The sequence below is a fragment of the Hylobates moloch genome, unplaced genomic scaffold, assembly GCF_009828535.3.
Source record: "Hylobates moloch isolate HMO894 unplaced genomic scaffold, HMol_V3 SCAFFOLD_14, whole genome shotgun sequence".
Taxonomy (NCBI): Eukaryota; Metazoa; Chordata; class Mammalia; order Primates; family Hylobatidae; genus Hylobates; species Hylobates moloch.
Genome location: NW_026652289.1, coordinates 94,165,504 through 94,184,691, shown reverse-complemented (window position 1 = coordinate 94,184,691; position 19,188 = coordinate 94,165,504). Strand labels below are relative to the sequence as shown.

The window sequence follows — 19,188 nt, the reverse complement described above, 5'->3', positions numbered from 1 at the left end:
CTTTTAGGATCCTGAATGAGACACAGTCTTAAATATTGGTTGACTATTTCATATAGTTTTAGAAAATAGTAAAGACCAAGAACTTTAGAATTACTTATTTCGAGGTTCGAATTCTCGCTCTGACACTTACTAGATGAGAAATCTCAGGCAAGTTCAATTCTTTAAACTCAGTTTCATTATTAGTGAACTGAGGATAATGGTACCTAATTTGTTAGTTTGTTGTAAGCATTAGCTGAGATAATAGGTGAAATGTAGATGTTCAAAAAATTAATTTACTTAAAAATTAATTTACTTACAAATTAATTATTAAATGTCTATGCTGGGCATTATGCTACTTACTCATGGGGGATTAAATAAATATGTGAACAAAAACAAATGCAGTACCTTCACTCATATGATTTTCAGTATGGTAGGAGAGAGAAAGAGGCATTAATCTCAAGTCAAAATCATATCAATGGCCAAGGCCCTGTGGCAGGAGTAAGGAAAGTGAGGTCAAAAAAGAAGGCCAGTATGGGGTATGGAGAGCACAGAGGATAGGGATGGATATGGGACTGGAGACATGGATAGGGGCTAGATCATGCAGGGGCCTTGTGGTCAGTATCCAGAATTTTGGTCTTTATCCTAAGAGCTTTGGGACACCATTGTAAGTTTCCAAACAGGTTGGGTATATATGTGTTAATTGTGAAAGGCTTAATCTTGCCAACACTGTTTGTAATGTTTGTAAATAGACAGCAGGTCCTGGGGCTGGGGAGGAGGAAAAATATTGGTTAGTTTTGGGGGCAGAATGGATGCAGGGAGACAAAGTTTCTAGGTTTTTACAGTTGAGAGGTGATGGTCCCTCAGATTAGGAAAGGAGAGGGAAGTAGATAAATTCAGAAGGCTTTTAGAAAGTTTAGAAAGTTGAATTGACAAGCTTTGATGACCAGGCTTGAAGGTGAGGATGATAAAGTTATCAACGATGGCTGAGGTTTCTTCCAACCTTTGCAACTGGATGGATGGTGATGATACTCACTGAGATAGGAAGATTGCAAGCTAGATTGGACAAGGGCCACTTGAGAGGCCTTAGAAGAATCCAGGTGGAAATATGCAGGCAACAAAATACGTAGGTTTAAATATATAGATTTAGAGCTCAGGGAAACAGCATGAGCTGGGGATACACATCTTGTCTATATTATTAAAACTATTGGTCTTAAAACTACGATCTTAGGTGAGATTGCCCAGGGAAGGTAGATTGAGTAAGAAGATAAGGTGACCTATGCCTGAGACTTAAGGATTCTCAGTCTTTAGTAGCTGGGTAAAGGGAAGGGAGAGTGAGTATCATGGAACACAGGAAAGGAGCTACCAAAGAGGTAGGAAGGAAAGCAGGAGAACATTATAACACAGAAGCTAAAGGAAGAGTATGTTTCAAAAAGATGGAATAGTCAACAGTGTCAAAGGTTGCTGAATAGTCAAGAAGTTATGGAGGATATTGATGATAACACCAGATCTGTTTTGGTATTGTGATTGGCCCAGAGACTAGGCTGAGTAGTGAGTGGGAGATAAGAAAACGGAGGCTGTTGAGTGTAGAAAATTCTTTCAGGATCTTTGACAATGAGAAGAAGAGATATGCATATAAACATTTGTGGTTATATTTACATAGGTGCTTAACAATCCATAAAAAGGATTCCTCCTTAGTCTGTGTGCATTTGTGTGCCTAATGAAATGTACATTTTCAGCACCTAACTGGTCTTTCCAGGTTTGTTTTTAGCAACCACAAACTTTATGTGTGTGTGTTTTTTTTTTAAAGCCTGCAGCACCAAGTACCCCCAGGCAGTCTCTCATTCAAGTACTAACCAGGCCTGACCTACTTAGCTTAGCTTCTGAGATCAGATGAGATCAAGTATGTTCAGGGTGCTATGGCTGCAGACTGTTTGGCCTTTGTGATCTTTGCCATAAAATAAATATTTCCCACCCTCAATGTTCATATGATTTTAATAAATGATTCTGAGAAAATGTGGGTGGTCGCCTATACACAGCAGTAGCTAGGAATAGGACACTGGGGTACAATTTCCAACTTCAGACAATGCATTGTTCTGAAACCTCAATTATTGCTTCTGTTTTTCATTTACATAAAGGAAAGTCTTTTAAGGATGTGCCTGTCCTTCCCTGACTTCTGGAGTGGTATATAATTTTGGGTGTGCCTCCCTTTTCTCCTTCCTTTAATTTCCCCTTTTCTCCTATATTAAATGGCTCTATGGATTGAAAATCATGAGAAGACTATGTGGAGAGGAAACACTAGAGAAACTAGCTTTAATTAAAACTTAATTGCTTCTCTTTAGCATTTTCTCTGTCCACAAGGAATTTCTTTAACAATATTTTTCAATATTCTTATTTGTTCATCATCTAATAACCCACTTCTAAAGCAGTTGATTATATTCTTAGAATTCCTGGAACAAGGTACTTATCATGAGATAATGTAATTACCTGTAATAAATCTAACACAACATTTAAGACAGTTCTTGTCTTTATAAAAATTACATATTTTATACATGCAATATACAATACACAATAAAGGTTTAAATTACTTGCTGATGTATTTCGGGGGGCTATTCTAGTTTCTCCTTCAAAGGGACCTCAGATCTTTTTGGGAAACGATCTAGAATTTGATTTATTTTTCCATTTTTTACCTTAGTGTTCTGAATTGTGTTTGTTGCTGCATAATTTTTAATATTTCCAAATTATTCCTCACTTTTGTTGACTTTGTTATCTTTAACTATGTCAAACTAGAAGCATATTCGTGCATAGACTTTGAAAAAATAGCTTTACTTAAACCTTTCAACTACAAGTTCTGACTGTATTTATCCTGGTCTAAGAAGATCACATCTCTTGCAGTTTCCAGGATTATTGTTAATAATTGTTGAGAATCATATACAACTTAATGGCCCTTGCTCTTAATAAAAGTTAAATTATTGTGAAAAATATATTTTTTTCTTTCAGAGACATTTGATATGAGCAATAATAAGAATGAGAATACATAATCATATCATTTCAAAGTTATTTACTTTTTTTTGTTTTTGCAGGTCCTGACACTAAACTAATGCAGAACAGTGGTAGGACAAAGTTTAAAAGGACAAGCATTGATAGATTGATGAATACTCTAGTACTATGGGTAAGTTACAAAACTAGGCAATATCACTAGTCATTGTTATCTTAATATATTTACTGTATCTTGCTGGGAATTCTTTAAGAAGCCTACATTCTCCTTGTGGAGTTTGTTTTTGGGGATTTTGCATTTGAGGCTCAGTTACACTGCCTTCTGTTTTCTAGATTATGCTAATTTCTCAACCAGTGGTATAATTTATCATGAGAGGTAGGTTAGTGTTTATGGAGGTATTCATGGTCTTGCAAATTCCCCATAACCCAGGGATTTGTTTTTGGAAAACCAAACATAGTTTTTAAGGCAGTTTAGTGTTTTTGTTGTCTTGCTTTTTTTCAGATCCTCTATACATAGCTTGTGGTGGGCAGGGCTGGCTTCATGGGTGTGTGATCTGTGTAACCACACAGGGCCCCACACTCAGAGGGCCTTATGTTTGGTTTATTGAACTTCTGTTGCCATCTAGAAATTCTTAATACTTTTAGAACAGAAGGTCCCACATTTTCATTTTGCACTGAACCCTGCAAATTATGTAGGTGGTTCTGGTTATAAATCCTTTGAGCCCCACCTCACAGTTCTTCTCCTTCACAGAGCCTTCTAACCTCCTTAGCTCATGATTATCTTTTCCTTACGAATTTTTTTTTTACTTCTGATTCTTTTGAAATGATCTTCTCTACTACCTGTTTACCAAAAACATTCAGATATTCGTTACATTCCATCCTTTTGTCAGTTAATCCTGTGCTACCTCATACTATTGATATGATATCTAGTCTTTGTGTAATACTGCTTTGTCTGCTTATATAGGGGTAAAGTTCGAAGACAGCCACTTTAAAATATAAAGACTGTGACTTCAAACCATGTTTTCCCATGCACCCTATCACAGGCTCACAATCATAAAGAATCTGAGCTCAATATGCATTTGCTTACCTGATATGTAATAGTTGGACTCTGAATAAGGAAAGAAGGAAATTAGCACTTGCTGTGCACAAAATATTGGCCAGGCTCTGTTTTACTTTCAGTGTCACCTGCAGACCTGCGGTTTTCTCCGGCAATACCAGTCACCTTCATACAGAGCCTATGAGGCCAAGAAGACATGCCCATAAGGGCCTGTCACCCCTCTGGCCCTCAGGAATTTCTCATTTAAATAGCCCTGACTCCACTTCAGGGCATGCAGGGTGTGTCTGCCCACCACAGAGCAAACTGACCCAATCTTTCATACTAGAAAATAGGATGATCTATTGGGGAGTTATAAGCCAAATCAATTCTTAAATTATGGCATTTAATGTATTTTACATTAAATTTTAGTGCTCTAAAGTCATTATGTTTAATTAATTTGTAGTCTCAGCCATTAAAGAGGATACTATAATATAGGTACCAAAGTCATAGAATTTTTGGGGATTCACAGTCCTACTTTGTTCTCATACATGGTTTTCTAGTATACTTTAAATCAGGCTTTTCCCAATCTTTTCTTCTTATACACCTATTCTTACATGCCCATATTATGGAATAAAGAAGAAAGCAGCTCTAGAATTTCTGAATATTCTTTCTTGGAAGAAAAAGGAAATAGAGGAAAATCCATTTCTGTTCTCTAGCCCTACTCCTCCCTCAACATCGGCTGGTCTCAGCTCCCAACATAGTGTGACACTCAGCTGAACAAAGTCTCCACAACATCTTGTTCAATTCAGGTCTTAACCATGTTCACTGAGTTTGTGACCTTTCCTTTCCCAGGAAGGGTTTTAGACTCACTGTGGATTGACCTTGTTGTCTCTCTAGTTGTTATACCTACAAATATGTGTTTTTCTAATACTTCTACTAATAACCACATAAGAGTCTGCTAATGGTTTTCAAGTTGCTTCCCACATTTTTATCCTAAAAGTTAAAGTGTATATGTCATGAAGTATTTTAATTATCCTTATATTTCTTGTTGACCTCAAGTAACGATTGTACAGCCACATCTATAGCCAAGAGACTTGATTAGTATGAAATTGTTCTTTATCAGTGATATTTTTTTTACATTTATGCCTTGGGTGGCCATATAACTTATCATCCAAACAGGACACCTTTGAAGGTGAAATACAACATTATTACTATTACATCCACAATAGCTGTAAACTGGGGCCATCCAGGGCAAATCAGTGCATATGGTCTCCTTTAATTAAGCCACCTAAATATATGTACTTACCACAAATTGAGGATGTGAAGTTGTTAACTATGTGAACATAGACAAGTTACGTAGTCTTTATTGTGCTTCCATTTTACTTTGTTTTTAAACTGTAAAGTGAGGATAATGACTGTTCCCATCTTAGAGAGTCAATGCGCAAATTCAGTGAGAAAATGTATGTCAAATATTTAGCTGAGTTCCTGACATAAAAATGTGAAATTTTATTCATATGATTAATGGTAAGAAGAGGTTTGCGTACTTGCTTTTCAAATGACTGTTTCTTGGAGTTAGATGCATAATTAGATCATGTTGATATGACTAATTTTGGGTTCAAGTTAACCTTAACCAGACTTCTATCTTATTTCAGATTTTTGGGTTTCTGATATGCTTGGGAATTATTCTTGCAATAGGAAATTCAATCTGGGAGAGTCAAACTGGGGACCAATTTAGAACTTTCCTCTTTTGGAATGAAGATGAGAAGAGCTCTGTGTTCTCCGGATTCTTAACATTCTGGTCATATATTATTATTCTCAATACAGTTGTACCCATTTCCTTATATGTGAGGTAAGATGAGAGTTTCTATTTTAATGAAATAATTTCATCAAAACCTTTGTTTCTAATAATCATTTTTGTTTGTTTTAAAATTTCAGTAGCGCAATAGATGCCTTGCTCTTAACTGCTTATGATCTGCAACATCTGTTACAAATGGGACAGCTTAGCTGTTTAATCTGTTTAACTTTTATGTTTTCAAATTACAATAAATGCGGTTAATTTTCTTCTTGATTTGATTTGGTTTCTGAGAAATGTTTTTCTTTGTAAGACATGGACTACAATATAATCTCACATAACCCGATCAATTAGAATCGGGTTAATTTTGCTTAAGAAAAGGAAGAATGTTGGGAGATCTATAGAGAGGGTGCCTCTTTGCCACTAGACTGGCTCTATAGATACATGGATTCAGGTCCTATTCTACCACTTACTAGCTCCATAAACTTGGGCAAGTAACTTCGTCTTCTAGTGCCTCAGTTCCCTTATTTTAAAAATGAAGAAAATAATAGTTCTACCTCATAGGATTGTATGAGGAGTGAATACATGCCTATAAAGCTCTAAGAATTCCTGACACATTATAAAAGCTTAATGAATATTAGCTTTTCCTATTATTAGTAACTATAAGTATGTACATAAAGGAGTTAAAATATAGTAGGTGGTGCTAGTCCATTGTAAGATAAGAAGTATGATTTATAACTTCTACTACAATTTGATCTGTCAGGATTAGATTTGGTCCCATAAATTAGAGCTAAGGTGGTCTCTCTTTTTGCCTCTCTGTCTCTACCCACACAAACAGAACACGTACACACACACACACACCTCTTTATATACATGTGTATGCGTGTGTGTGTGTGTGTGTGTGTGTGTGTGTATTTGATAAAGCTTAGAAATTGGCCCCAGAATCTGTACCTGGGACATTTTTGATCCTAATCCTAACAAGACTGAGCCAGGCTGTCCCCAAAACATTGGAGCTAAGATGGGACTTGGTTGTTTGACAGTTCTCATCATCAGTACTTTAACAATACACAAAATCATCAGCTCTAAATCCCCACTTATTTTTATGAACCTCTTTTTATCTCTCTTCAAAAACCTAGTTATGATGAAGCAAGGGAAGTTTAATGCACAAAATCCACCCTTGTTTTGGATAGTGGTCAGGAAACTGAAATGCCAAGTTGAGGGAAATTGACTTGAAGTAGTGGCATGTGGCCACAATACCACAGATTGCTTTGGGCCCTCTGGAGCTGTGGTCAGAGAGGGCTCTATTTAAACTGTATCCTCCTGGCTCATCTTTGATTCTGAGGACCTCTCGTGCTTGTATCCAATTATAAAGTCTGTAGTAAATCCTGCTCTTTGCCGGAAGAGCTACAGTCAGCTTTTATAGCATTCCTTTATGTCCTAAATGAATAATAAATGTGCATAGTGGCTTTCCATCTGCACATGTGCAGTTTCATATGTCCTCATGAAGGAAGTATATTCTGTACACATTCTTTCTTTGAAGTACATTGGCATTTTCATTTAATGATTTGAAAGATTGATTTTTTTTAAGAGACCAAAGGTAGATTCTCAAGTTGTCATTCCTTATACTTCTAATGTGCCATGGTACATTAGACAGAAAACGTATTTATCATTGTTCAAACCCAGTCTCTGGTCTTGGTACTGCCACTAATAGCTGTGTGACCTTGGAGAAAGTGCTTGGCTTCTCTGTGCCTTAGTTTGCTTGTCAAATATGTACTTCCCCATAAAATAAGGGGATTAAAAGAATTAATTTCTGAGTTACTTTATCCTCTAAATAATATCACCTTACCTTTAGATAACATTATGAATATATATTTGCTATCAGCATAACACTTCATCACTTAAAAACTACTTTCTTATGCATTCTTTCTTATAATTTTCAAAATTACTGATGTTCTATAATATACCATAAAATATGATACCTTAAAACTCTATGAATGCTTTTCTCTTTTTTTAGCCTTTTATGTTTTACACTTCCACATACTTTATCTCATTTATGTTGCCCAACAATCTTATGAAGTAGGATTTGCTGAACTGCTTTCAAAATGGGATGAGAGGATTTGCTCAGGATCGTGAGCTAACGAGGGGCAGAAGTCTTCTGAGAGTTGGGACAGTGTTTTCCTCTATCCCCAAGCTATGTATGATTTATTACTCAGTGAAGAAATCAAAAGAAAAAAAAAGAGTCTAGAGTTCTGTCCTTGTAGTTAGGCATGCTGATGAAGATAAATGAGAGCTTTTCTCTCACCAAATAAGTACAGTGATTCTGATCTTAACTAGAGGGAAAAAGCATTCCAAGGAATTTCAGGTTACTTGGTCCTAAAGATTTAGACATAGAAAAAGAGAACTCCCAGGTATTTCTGTGTGGAATGATGAAGACCTTCTGCCAAAGCTTCTATTAGGCTTTAGAATATGTACAAAAAGTAAATTAGTGCCATATATCACTTGAGGATAGAAGTTCAGTATTTACTTTGAATGGTTAACTATTCCAGGTGAGGAAAGGACACTTATTTTGGTAGGACATTTCTATGTTGTCAGTTTGTTTATCTGTTGTGTCAAGGCGTACCCAGTTACAGTTTTTTTTTTAAATACATAATCTTAAGAAATGCAGCCATTGTTTTCCCAAGGAATTAGCTCTTGAGTGTTCTTTCCAAAGCAATAGGAATTCATTTCTATGTTGCTTGTTTTGACCGAGACTGGGTGAAATTATAAGCTCTGTTCTGAGTATTCAGGCAGAAAACTCTAAGCAGCTGGATGATGTTAACTCTGAATATTTTTCTCCTTTTCTCTGCTCTTGTAAAAGAAAGAGCTGAATGTTCCACTGTGACTCTTCTGAATCCTCTTTTCCCAAAGAAAAACGATGCCCATTTTCTGTTCAGACTTTTAAGCTCTAGGAATTTGAATGAATTTTGAATACTTCCATTGGATTATACTATAACACAGAACAATCAAATTGTGTTTCATTCACTTTGGTTTAAGATTACAGGGAGCTACTAGACTTTCAGATAAATAAAAAACTTCATGATTTATATTGTGATCCTCATAATGCCATTCTTAAGGCCTGGTCTGCACTGGCTTTCCCAAATCCCTGAGTTCTAGTCTTGGCTCTGTGGCTAATTATTGATGTGACCTTGGGTTAGTCACTTTCTCTCTCTAAGTCTTAATGGCCCTACTGGTGAAATTAGAGTCTAAAGAGTTAAAATTCATACACTCAACACTGATTGACTGCCTCTGATGGGCAAGACACTACCCCTGCCCATTGTAAGTGCTAATGCTTTTTGAGTGAAAGGAATAAGGAAAATAAAGCTGAATCAGACCAGCTAGCAAGGAATTTACATGGAGGGTGGGGGTGGGGTGGGATGCAGAAGAGTAAACCATATATGAAAATATATAAATAAACGAAGAGTGTGAGTTATGTATCTTAATATCATATCACATTCTACATAGTCACAGTGTAATTTTAGGGAGAAAAAAACTGCTACCATCCAAATAGTTAAGAAATGATTTGGCACCATACCGCTTTTGGGGAGGGAAACGTAGGTATGTCATATACTTTTAGAACTTGAAGCATAGAATTTATAACCAGAAAGGATTTGAGTGTCATCTAGCCCAACTTTCTCACTTTACAGATGAGAAAAACCAAGGATTAATTTCCACTAAGATCAGAAATAAGCTATGATTCCTGCTATTACCATAACTATTTTCTACTGTTCTGGATATCCTTGTTAAATTACAAAGACATGAAACTGAAATATCCATGAATAAAATAAGACATGGAATAAACCTATTAGAAAGGAAGAACACAGACAATAATATGATTATACATCTAGTCAATCCATAGGAATAATCTGTAAAACCTTCAGTAGGGCAATTTGGTTGTGTCTGATTATGAAAGTAACATTAAAAAAATTAAAAGCTTTCTTTTAGGACAACAACAATTTAAAAACTTATCCTATCAATAAAAAGTTTTGCCTTCTGCTCTTTGTATCCGTGGGTTTTGTATCTATGGACTCTACCAACCATAGATGGAAAATATTTGGGAAAAAAAAGGATGGTTGTGTCTGTACTGAACATGTACAGAGTTTTTTCTTGTCATTATTCTCTAAACAATACAGTATAACAACTATTTACATAGCATTTACATTGTATTAGGTATTATAAGTAACCTAGAGATGACTTAAAGTATACAAAAAGTTATGGATAGGCTATATGCAAATGCTCTGCCATTTTATGTAAGGGACTTGAGCATCCTCAGATTGGGAGTCCTGTAACCAATCCGCCACGGATTCAAGGGACAACTGTGATGTTCAGGAACAAATCTATAAGACTATGGTATGAACCTATGTGAAAAAGCAAAACTAAACTAAACTAAAATTCCTTACTAATTGAGGTACTTCTAAAAATGGAATTCCTAAAAAGATTTGACCTTCTCCTTGAAGTTGTATTTAAGTTTATAAAATATCAGTTCTTTTCAAATAATTAAGAATTTAACATAGACCTAATCAAAATCTCAAATAAATTTTGTAGAAAAATTAATACATTGATTCAAATGTTTACTTAGATGAATACATTGATTCTATTAGGAAAAATAAATGGGTGATTATAGTTTAGAATTTTTGAAGGGGAAGAGAATAAAGGTGATTTTGTTTCTTCTATGTATTGCCAGTTATTATAAAGCTACAATAATGAAAACAACAGATGTATTAAGTGTCATATCAGTGAATAAAATTGAAATCCATAAATCAGATGCTAGTGAGTAAAATGATTCATTTGTGACACAGAAAGCATCCCAGCTTAATGGGGAAAGGATTGATTGTTCAACAAATGGTGATGTAAAATCTTCTTGTTTGGAAAATTTGAAATTTGCTCCTCATGTGTACATCAAACTTTCAATTTCAATCATAAATTTCAATTGGGATAAGGAATTAAATAAGGAAAATATCAATAAAAATGAAAAATATAGATGTCTGTATATATAATCTTGGCATAGAGAAGACATATCTAATCAAAACTACAAAAACAAAGTATAAATTTTTGATAAATTTGACCCTTTAGAAAGAGAAAACTCATATTGAAAAACTAGAAACAATGAAAAGACAATCAGCCAGCTGTGGTGCTGCATGCAGTCCCAGCTGCTCTAGAGGCAGAGGTGGGAGGATCGCTTGAGCTCAGGAATTTGAGGCCAACCTGGGCAACATAGCAAGACCCTGTCTCTAAAATAAAAAAAAAAAAAAGGACAAGTGTCCGGGTGTGGTAGCTCACACCTATAATCTCAGCACTTTGGGAGGCCGAGGTGGGTGGATCACCTGAGGGCAGTAGTTCGAGACCAGCCTGAGCAACTTGGCGAAACCCCTTCTCTACTAAAAATACAAAAATTAGCTGGGCATGGTAGAGCATGCCTGTAATCCCAGCTACTCAGGAGGCTGAGGCAGGAGAATTGCTTGAACCAGGGAGGCAGAAGTTGCGGTGAGCCGAGATTGCACCGTTGCACTCCAGCTTAGGCAACAAGAGCGAAACTCCATCTCAAAAAAAAAAAAAAAAAAAGACAAACGATAAATTGGATAAAATATTTGCATTGTTTTTTGACAGAATTAATAGACTTAATAACTATAGAATTATTACAAATCACTAAGAAATACACTGATATCAGAATAGGAAAAATAAAATAGGCAGATACAATTAGATAGTTCCAAGAAGAAATGTCACTGGCCAATAACATTTGAAAAAAGCGTTAAACTCATTGAAAAGAAATGCAGTGAACAGTGGTTACATACCTGTTGAATTTGCATGTGGTGAAAGATAATTCTTAATAATCTGATGGTAGAAACTTATGTTGCTATGATGTTTTTGGAAATTAGTTTGGCATTATGTATGACATTGAGCATTGAGAGAGTTCATACACTTTGCCATAAAAATTCTGCTTCTGGAGCTGGGAAGTCATAAATGATTACTAGAATGTAATCAGAATTATATTAATAATTATTGTAATAATTAATATAATTAGAATGTGATGCAACACTCTTTTCATGGTAAATGGGAAGAGCGGTATGACGACACATCCTGTTTTCACTCAGTATTTGTTATGGTTTGGTTCTGCTTCATGGAAATACTATTTTCTATCTCTTTTGACAAAGTGAAGCCACATCAAACAGTGTATTGGAGAGAAAGTTCTCAATAGCACATTTCTTTAGATCAGACGTAAGACAAACATCTTCAATAATCATTAGTTTCCCCTACCACAGAGTTCCCTAACTCCCAGGCCACAGACCTGAGCTCTGCCTCCTGTCAGATCAGTGACGGCAGCATTAGATTCTCAAAGGAGTGCAAACCCTATTGTGAACTGCACAGCAGTTTATATATTGCAATGTAATAATAGAAATAAAGTGCACATTAAATGTAATGTGCTTGAATCATCCTGAAACCATCCCCCTTCCCCTGATCTGTGGAAAAGTGTCTTCCACAAAACTGGTCCCTGGTGACCAAAAGGTTGGGGACCACTGCCATATCTTATAGGAGGAGACAAAAAATAATAAGCTACACACAAAATCTCCACTGGGCCTGTTTAATGTAGAAAACCATGAAACATTCCCTAAAGCTTTATCCTAAGCTGGCTTATTGTTTTATGGTGTTGTGGGAAATGACTTGGAAAGGTTTATAAACAGACTCTGTTGAGAAGCTTCTGAAGATCACTGGGACCTAGGGACAGAGCATCCACATTTTCCTCTAACCCCTGAAGACTTTGGCAGACTTCTTATTTTGGCAAAATATTGTATGTTCTGAAATTAATGGAGCATTTCTTTTTTCTTCCATTGTAATGGATGACAGTGTGGAAGTAATTCGTCTAGGACACAGTTATTTTATAAACTGGGACCGGAAGATGTATTATTCTCGAAAAGCAATACCTGCAGAGGCTCGAACGACCACGCTCAATGAGGAACTGGGGCAGATTGAGTACATTTTCTCCGACAAAACGGGTACCCTCACTCAAAACATCATGACCTTTAAAAGATGTTCCATTAATGGGAGAATCTATGGTGAGAGAAACATTTCCTTTCTCTTAACGATATTGTTAACAATTTCTTGAATAACTGACCCCATTAAAAAAAATTTAAAAATCCAAAACAATCGCTGGCTTTCTTATTAATATGGGCACCATCAGCTTCTACCATATAGATGCTGGTATGCTTGGCAGACAATAAATTCTCCTTAAATATGTGCTGGATAAATGTTGAGTAATTTAGATGAAACTTTGGATTTACTGCCATTCATGGATAGAGAAGAGGGTTAGATATGATACTCTCTGAAGTTCCTTTCAGTGCTCTGTGTGATTCTTTTTCATTATTATTATACTTTAAGTTCTGGGATACATGTGCAGAATGTGCAAGTTTGTTACATAGGTATACATGTACCATGGTGGTTTGCTGTACCCATCAACCCGTCGTCTACATTAGGTATTTCTCCTAATGCCATCCCTCCCCTAGCCTCCCACATCCCAACACTCCCTGGTGTGTGACGTTCCCCTCCCTGTGTCCATGTATTCTCATTGTTCAGCTCCCACTTATAAGTGAGAATATGCAGTGTTTGATTTTCTGTTCCTGTGTTAGTTTGCTGAGAATGATGGTTTCCAGCCTCATCCATGTCTCTGCAAAGGACATGAATTCATCCTTTTTTATGGCCGCATAGTATTTCATGGTGTATATGTGCCATATTTTCTTCATCCAGTCTATCATTGATGAGCATTTGGGTTGATTCCAAGTCTTTGCTATTGTGAATAGTGCTGCAATAAACATATGTGTGCATGTGTCTTTATAGTAGAATGATTTGTAATCCTTTTGGTATATACCCAGTAATGGAATTGCTGGGTCAAATGGTATTTCTGGTTCTAGATCCTTGAGGAATTGCCACACTGTCTTCCACAATGGTTGAACTAATTTGCATTCCCACCAACAGTGTAAAAGTGTTCCTATTTCTCCACATCCTCTCCAGCATGTGTTGTTTCCTGACTTTTTAATGATGGCCATTCTAACTGGTGTGAGATGGTATCTCACTGTGGTTTTGATTTGCATTTCTCTAATGACCAGTGATGATGAGCTTTTTTTCATATGTTTGCTGGCCACATAAATGTCTTCTTTTGAGAAGAGTATGTTCATGTCCTTTGCCCACTTTTTGATGGGGTTGTTTGTTTTTATCTTGTAAATTTGTTTAAGTTCCTTGTCGATTCTGGATATTAGTCCTTTGTCAGATGGATAGATTGAAAATATTTTCTCCCATTTTGTAGGTTGCCTGTTCACTCTGATGATAGTTTCTTTTGCTGTGCAGAAGCTCTTTAGTTTAATTAGGTCCCATTTGTCAATTTTGGCTTTTGTTGCCCTTGCTTTTGGTGTTTTAGTCATGTAGTCTTTGCCCATGCTTATGTCCTGAATTGCATTGCCTAGGTTTTCTTCTAGGTTTTTATGGTTTTAGGTCTTATGTTTAAGTTTTTAATTCATCTTGAGTTAATTTTTGTATAAGGTGTAAGGAAGGGGTCCAGTTTCAGTTTTCTGCATATGGCTAGCCAGTTTTCCCAACACCATTTATTAAATAGGGAATCCTTTCTCCATTGCTTGTTTTTGTCAGGTTTGTCAAAGATCAGGTGGGTGTAGGTGTGTAGCATTATTTCTGAGGCCTCTGTTCTGTCCAGTTGGTCTATATATCTATTTTGGTACCAGTACCATGCTGTTTTGGTTGCTGTAGCCTTGTAGTGTAGTTTGAAGTCAGGTAGTGTAATGCCTCCAGCTTTGTTCTTTTTGCTTAGGATTGTGTTGGCTATATGGGCTCTTTTTTTGGTTCCATATGAAATTTAAAGTAGTTTCTTCTAATTCTGTGAAGAAAGTCAATGGTAGCTTGATGGGGATAGCACTGAATCTATAAGTTACTTTGGGCAGTATGGCCATTTTCACAATATGGATTCTTCCTATCCATGAACATGGAATGTTTTCCCATTGTTTGTGTCCTCTCTCATGTTCTAGAACAGTGGTTTGTAGCTCTCGTTGAAAAGGTCCTTCACATTCCTTGTTTGCTGTATTTCTAGGTATTTTATTCTCTTTGTAGCGATTGCAAATGGGAGTTCACTCATCATTTGGCTCTCTGTTTGTCTATTATTGGTGTATAGGAATGCTTGTGATTTTTGCACATTGATTTTGTATCCTGAGACTTTGCTGAAGTTGCTTATCAGCTTAAGGAGATTTGGGACTGAGACGATGGGGTTTTCTAAATATACAATCATGTCATCTGCAAACAGAGACAATTTGATTTCCTCTCTTCCTATCTGAATACCCTTTATTTCTTTCTCTTGCCTGATTGTCCTGGTCAGAACTTCCAATGCTATGTTGAACAGAAGTGGCGAGAGAGAGCTTCCTTGTCTTGTGCCGGTTTTCAAAGGGAATGCTTCCAGCTTTTGCCCATTCAGTATGATATTGGCTGTGGGTTTGTCCTAAATAGCTCTTATTATTTTGAGATACATTCCATCAATACCTAGTTTATTGAGAGTTTTTAGCATGAAGGGGTGTTGAATTTTATCAAAGGCCTTTTCTGCATCTATTGAGATAATCATGTGGTTTTTATCATTGGTTCTGTTTATGTGATGGATTATATTTATTGATTTGCATATGTTGAACCAGCTTTACATCCCAGGGATGAAGCCAACTTGATCGTGGTGGATAAGCTTTTTGACGTGCTGCTGGATTTGGTTTGCCAGTATTTTATTGAGGATTTTCGCATCGATGTTCATCAGGGATATTGGCCTGAAATTTTCTTTTTTTGTTGTGTCTCTTCCCAGTTTTGGTATCAGGATGAGGCTGGCCTGATAAAATGAGTTAGGGAGGAGTTTCTCCTTTTCTATTGTTTCGAATAGTTTCAGAAGGAATGGTACCAGCTGCTCTTTGTATTTCTGGTACATTTCAGCTGTGAATCTCTCTGGCCTTGGGCTTTTTTTGGTTGGTAGGCTATTAATTACTGCCTCAATTTCAGAACTTGTTATTGATCTATTCAGGGATTTTACTTCTTCCTGGTTTAGTCTTGGGAGTTTGTATGTGTCCAGTAATGTATCCATTTCTTCTAGATTTTCTAGTTTATTTGCATAGATGTGTTTATAGTATTATCTCATGGTAGTTTTATTTCTGTGGGATCAGTGGTGATATCTCCTTTATAATTTTTTATTGTGTCTATTTGATTCTTCTCTCTTTTCTTCTTTATTATTCTGGCTAGTGGTCTATTTTGTTAATCTTTTCAAAAAACCAGCTCCTGGACTCATTGATTTTTTGAAGGGTTTTTTGTGTCTCTATCTCCTTCCATTCTGTTCTGATCTTAGTTATTTCTTGTCTTCTGCTAGCTTTTGAATTTGTTTGCTCTTTCTTCCCTAGTTATTTTAATTGTGATGTTAGGATGTCAATTTTAGATCTTTCCATCTTTCCCCTGTAGGCATTTATTGCTATAAATTTCCTTCTAAACACTGCTTTATCTGTGTCCCAGAGATTCTGGTACGTCATTTCTTTGTTCTCATTGGTTTCAAAGAACTTATTTATTTCTGCCTTTATTTCGTTATTTACCCAGTAGTCATTCAGGAGCAAGTTGTTCAGTTTCCATGTAGTTGTGTGGTTTTGAGTGAGTTTCTTAACCCTGAGTTCTACTTTGATTGCACTGTTGTCTGAGAGACTGTTTGTTGTGATTTCCATTCTTTTGCATTTGCTGAAGAGTGTTTTACTTCCAATTATGTGGTCAGGTTTAGAGTAAATGCAATGTGGTGCTGAGAAGAATGTATATTCTGTTGATTTTGGGTGGAGAGTTCTGTAGATGTCTATTAGGTCCGCTTGGTCCAGAGTTGAGTTCAAGTGCTGAATATCCTTGTTAATTTTCTGTCTCATTGATCTGTCTAATATTGACAATGTGGTGTTAAAGTCTCCCACTATAATTGTGTGGGAGCCTAAGTCTGTTTGTAGGTCTCTAAGAACTTGCTTTATGAATCTGGGTGCTCCTGTATTGGATGCATATATATTTAGGATAGTTAACTCTTCTTGTTGCATTGATCCCTTTACCATTATGTAATGGCCTTGTCTCTTTTGGTCTTTGTTGGTTTAAAGTCTGTTTTTTCAGAGACTAGGATTGCAACCCCTGCTTTTTTTTGCTTTCCATTTGTTTGGTAAATATTCCTCCATCCCTTTATTTTGAGCCTATGTGTGTCTTTGCACATGAGATGGACCTCCTGAATACAGCACACCAATGAGTCTTGACTCTTTATGCAATTTGCCAGTGTGTCTTTTAATTGGGGCATTTAGCTCGTTTACATTTAAGGTTAATATTGTTATGTGTGAATTTGATCCTGTCATTATGATGCTAGCTGGTCATTTTGCCCATTAGTTGATGCAGTTTCTTCATAGTGTCGATGGTCTTTACAATTTGGTATGTTTTTGCAGTGGCTGGTATGGGTTTTTCCTTTCCATATTTAGTGCTTTTTTCAGGAGCTCTTGTAAGGCAGGCCTGGTGGTGACAAAAATCTCTCAACATTTCCTTGTCTGTAAAGGAGTTTATTTCTCCTTCGCTTATGAAGCTTAGTTTGACTGGATATGAAATTCTGGGTTGAAAATTCTTTACTATAAGACTGTTGAATATTGACCCTCACTCTCTTCTGGCTTGTAGAGTTTCTGCAGAGAGATCCACTGTTTGTCTGATGGGCTTCCCTCTGTGGGTAACCTGACCTTTTTCTCTGGCTTTGCTTAACATTTTTTCCTTCATTTCAACCTTGATGAATCTGATGAGTATGTGTCTTGGAGTTGCTCTTCTCGAGGAGTATCTTTGTGGTGTTCTCTGTATCTTCTGAGTTTGAATGTTGGCCTGCCTTGCTAGGTTGGGGAAGTTCTCCTGGATGATATCCTGAAGAGTGTTTTCCAACTTGGTTCCATTCTCCCCATCACTTTCAGGTACACCAATGAAACATAGGTTTGGTCTTTTCACATAGTCCCATATTTCTTGGAGGCTTTGTTCATTCCTTTTCATTCTTTTTTCTCTAATCTTTTCTTCATACTTTATTTCATTAAGTTGATCTTCAATCTCTCTGATATCCTTTCTTCCACTTGATTGATTCAGCTATTGATTCTTGTGTGTGCTTCACAAAGTTCTTGTGCTGTGTTTTTCAGCTCCATCAGGTCACTTATGTTCTTCTCCCAACTGGTTATTCTAGCTAGCAATTCATCTAACCTTTTTACGAAGTTCTTAGCTTCCTTGCATTGGGTTAGAACGTGTTCCTTTAGCTGGGAGGAGTTTGTTTTTACCCACCTTCTGAACCCTACTTCTGTCAATTTGTCAAACTCCTTCTCTGTCCAGTTTTGTTCCCTTGCTGGTGAGGAGTTGTGATCCTTTGCAGGAGAAGAGGCATTCTGGTTTTTTGGAATTTTCAGCCTTTTTGCACTGGTTTTTCCTCATCTTTGTGGATTTATCTACCTTTGGTCTTTGTTGTTGGTGACCTTCGGATGGCGTTTTGTGTGGACGTCCTTTTTGTTGATGTTGATGCTCTTCACTTCTGTTTGTTAGTTTTCCTTCTAACAATCAGGCCCCTCGGCTGCAGGTCTGCTGGAGTTTGCTGGAGGTCCACTCCAGACCCTGTTTGCCTGAGTATCACCAGCGGAGTCTGCAGAACAGCAAAGATTGCTGCCTGTTCTTTCCTCTGGAAGCTTCATCCCAGACGAGCACTTGCCAGATGTCAGCCAGGACTCTCCTGTATGAGGTGTCTGTCAACCTCTGCTGGGAGATGTCTCCCAGTCAGGATACACAGGGGTCAGGGACCCACTTGAGGAGGCAGTCTGTCCCTTAGGAGAGCTCGAGCACTGTGCTGGGAGATCTGCTGCTCTCTTCAGAGCCAGCAGGCAGGAACATATATTTCTGCTGAAGCTGCACGCACAGCCACCCCTTCCCCCAGGTGCTCTGTTCCAGGGAGATGGGAGTTTTATCTATAAGCCCCTGACTGGGGCTGCTACCTTTCTTTCAGAGATGCCCTGCCCAGAGAGGAGGAATCTAGCAAGGCAGTCTGGCTACAGAGGCTTTGCTGGGCTGCGGTGGGCTCCGTCTGGTTTGAACATCCTGGCTTTGTTTACACTGTGAGGGGAAAACTGCCTACTCAAGCCTCCGTCCTAGGTCAACTTCAGACTGCTGTGCTGGCAGTGAGAATTTCAAGCCAGTGGATCTTAGCTTGCTGGGCTCCATGGGGGTGGGATCTGCTGAGCTAGACCACTTGGCTCCCTGACTTCAGCCCCCTTTCCAGGGGTGTGAATGGTTTTGTCTCACTGGCATTCCAGGTGCCACT

At 37.2% G+C, this 19,188-nt stretch overlaps 1 protein-coding gene across 1 annotated transcript in view; it reads left to right on the top strand.

Annotated features, from left to right (window-relative positions):
- Positions 1-19,188, top strand: part of ATP8B4 (ATPase phospholipid transporting 8B4 (putative)) — a 261,101-nt gene that overhangs the window by 132,468 nt on the left and 109,445 nt on the right. Inside the window, exons 11-13 of the mRNA XM_032174818.2 lie at positions 3,060-3,148; positions 5,662-5,858; positions 12,681-12,889. Of these exons, the coding sequence (XP_032030709.1) occupies positions 3,060-3,148; positions 5,662-5,858; positions 12,681-12,889 (495 nt within the window). The remainder of the gene's footprint in view (positions 1-3,059; positions 3,149-5,661; positions 5,859-12,680; positions 12,890-19,188) is intronic.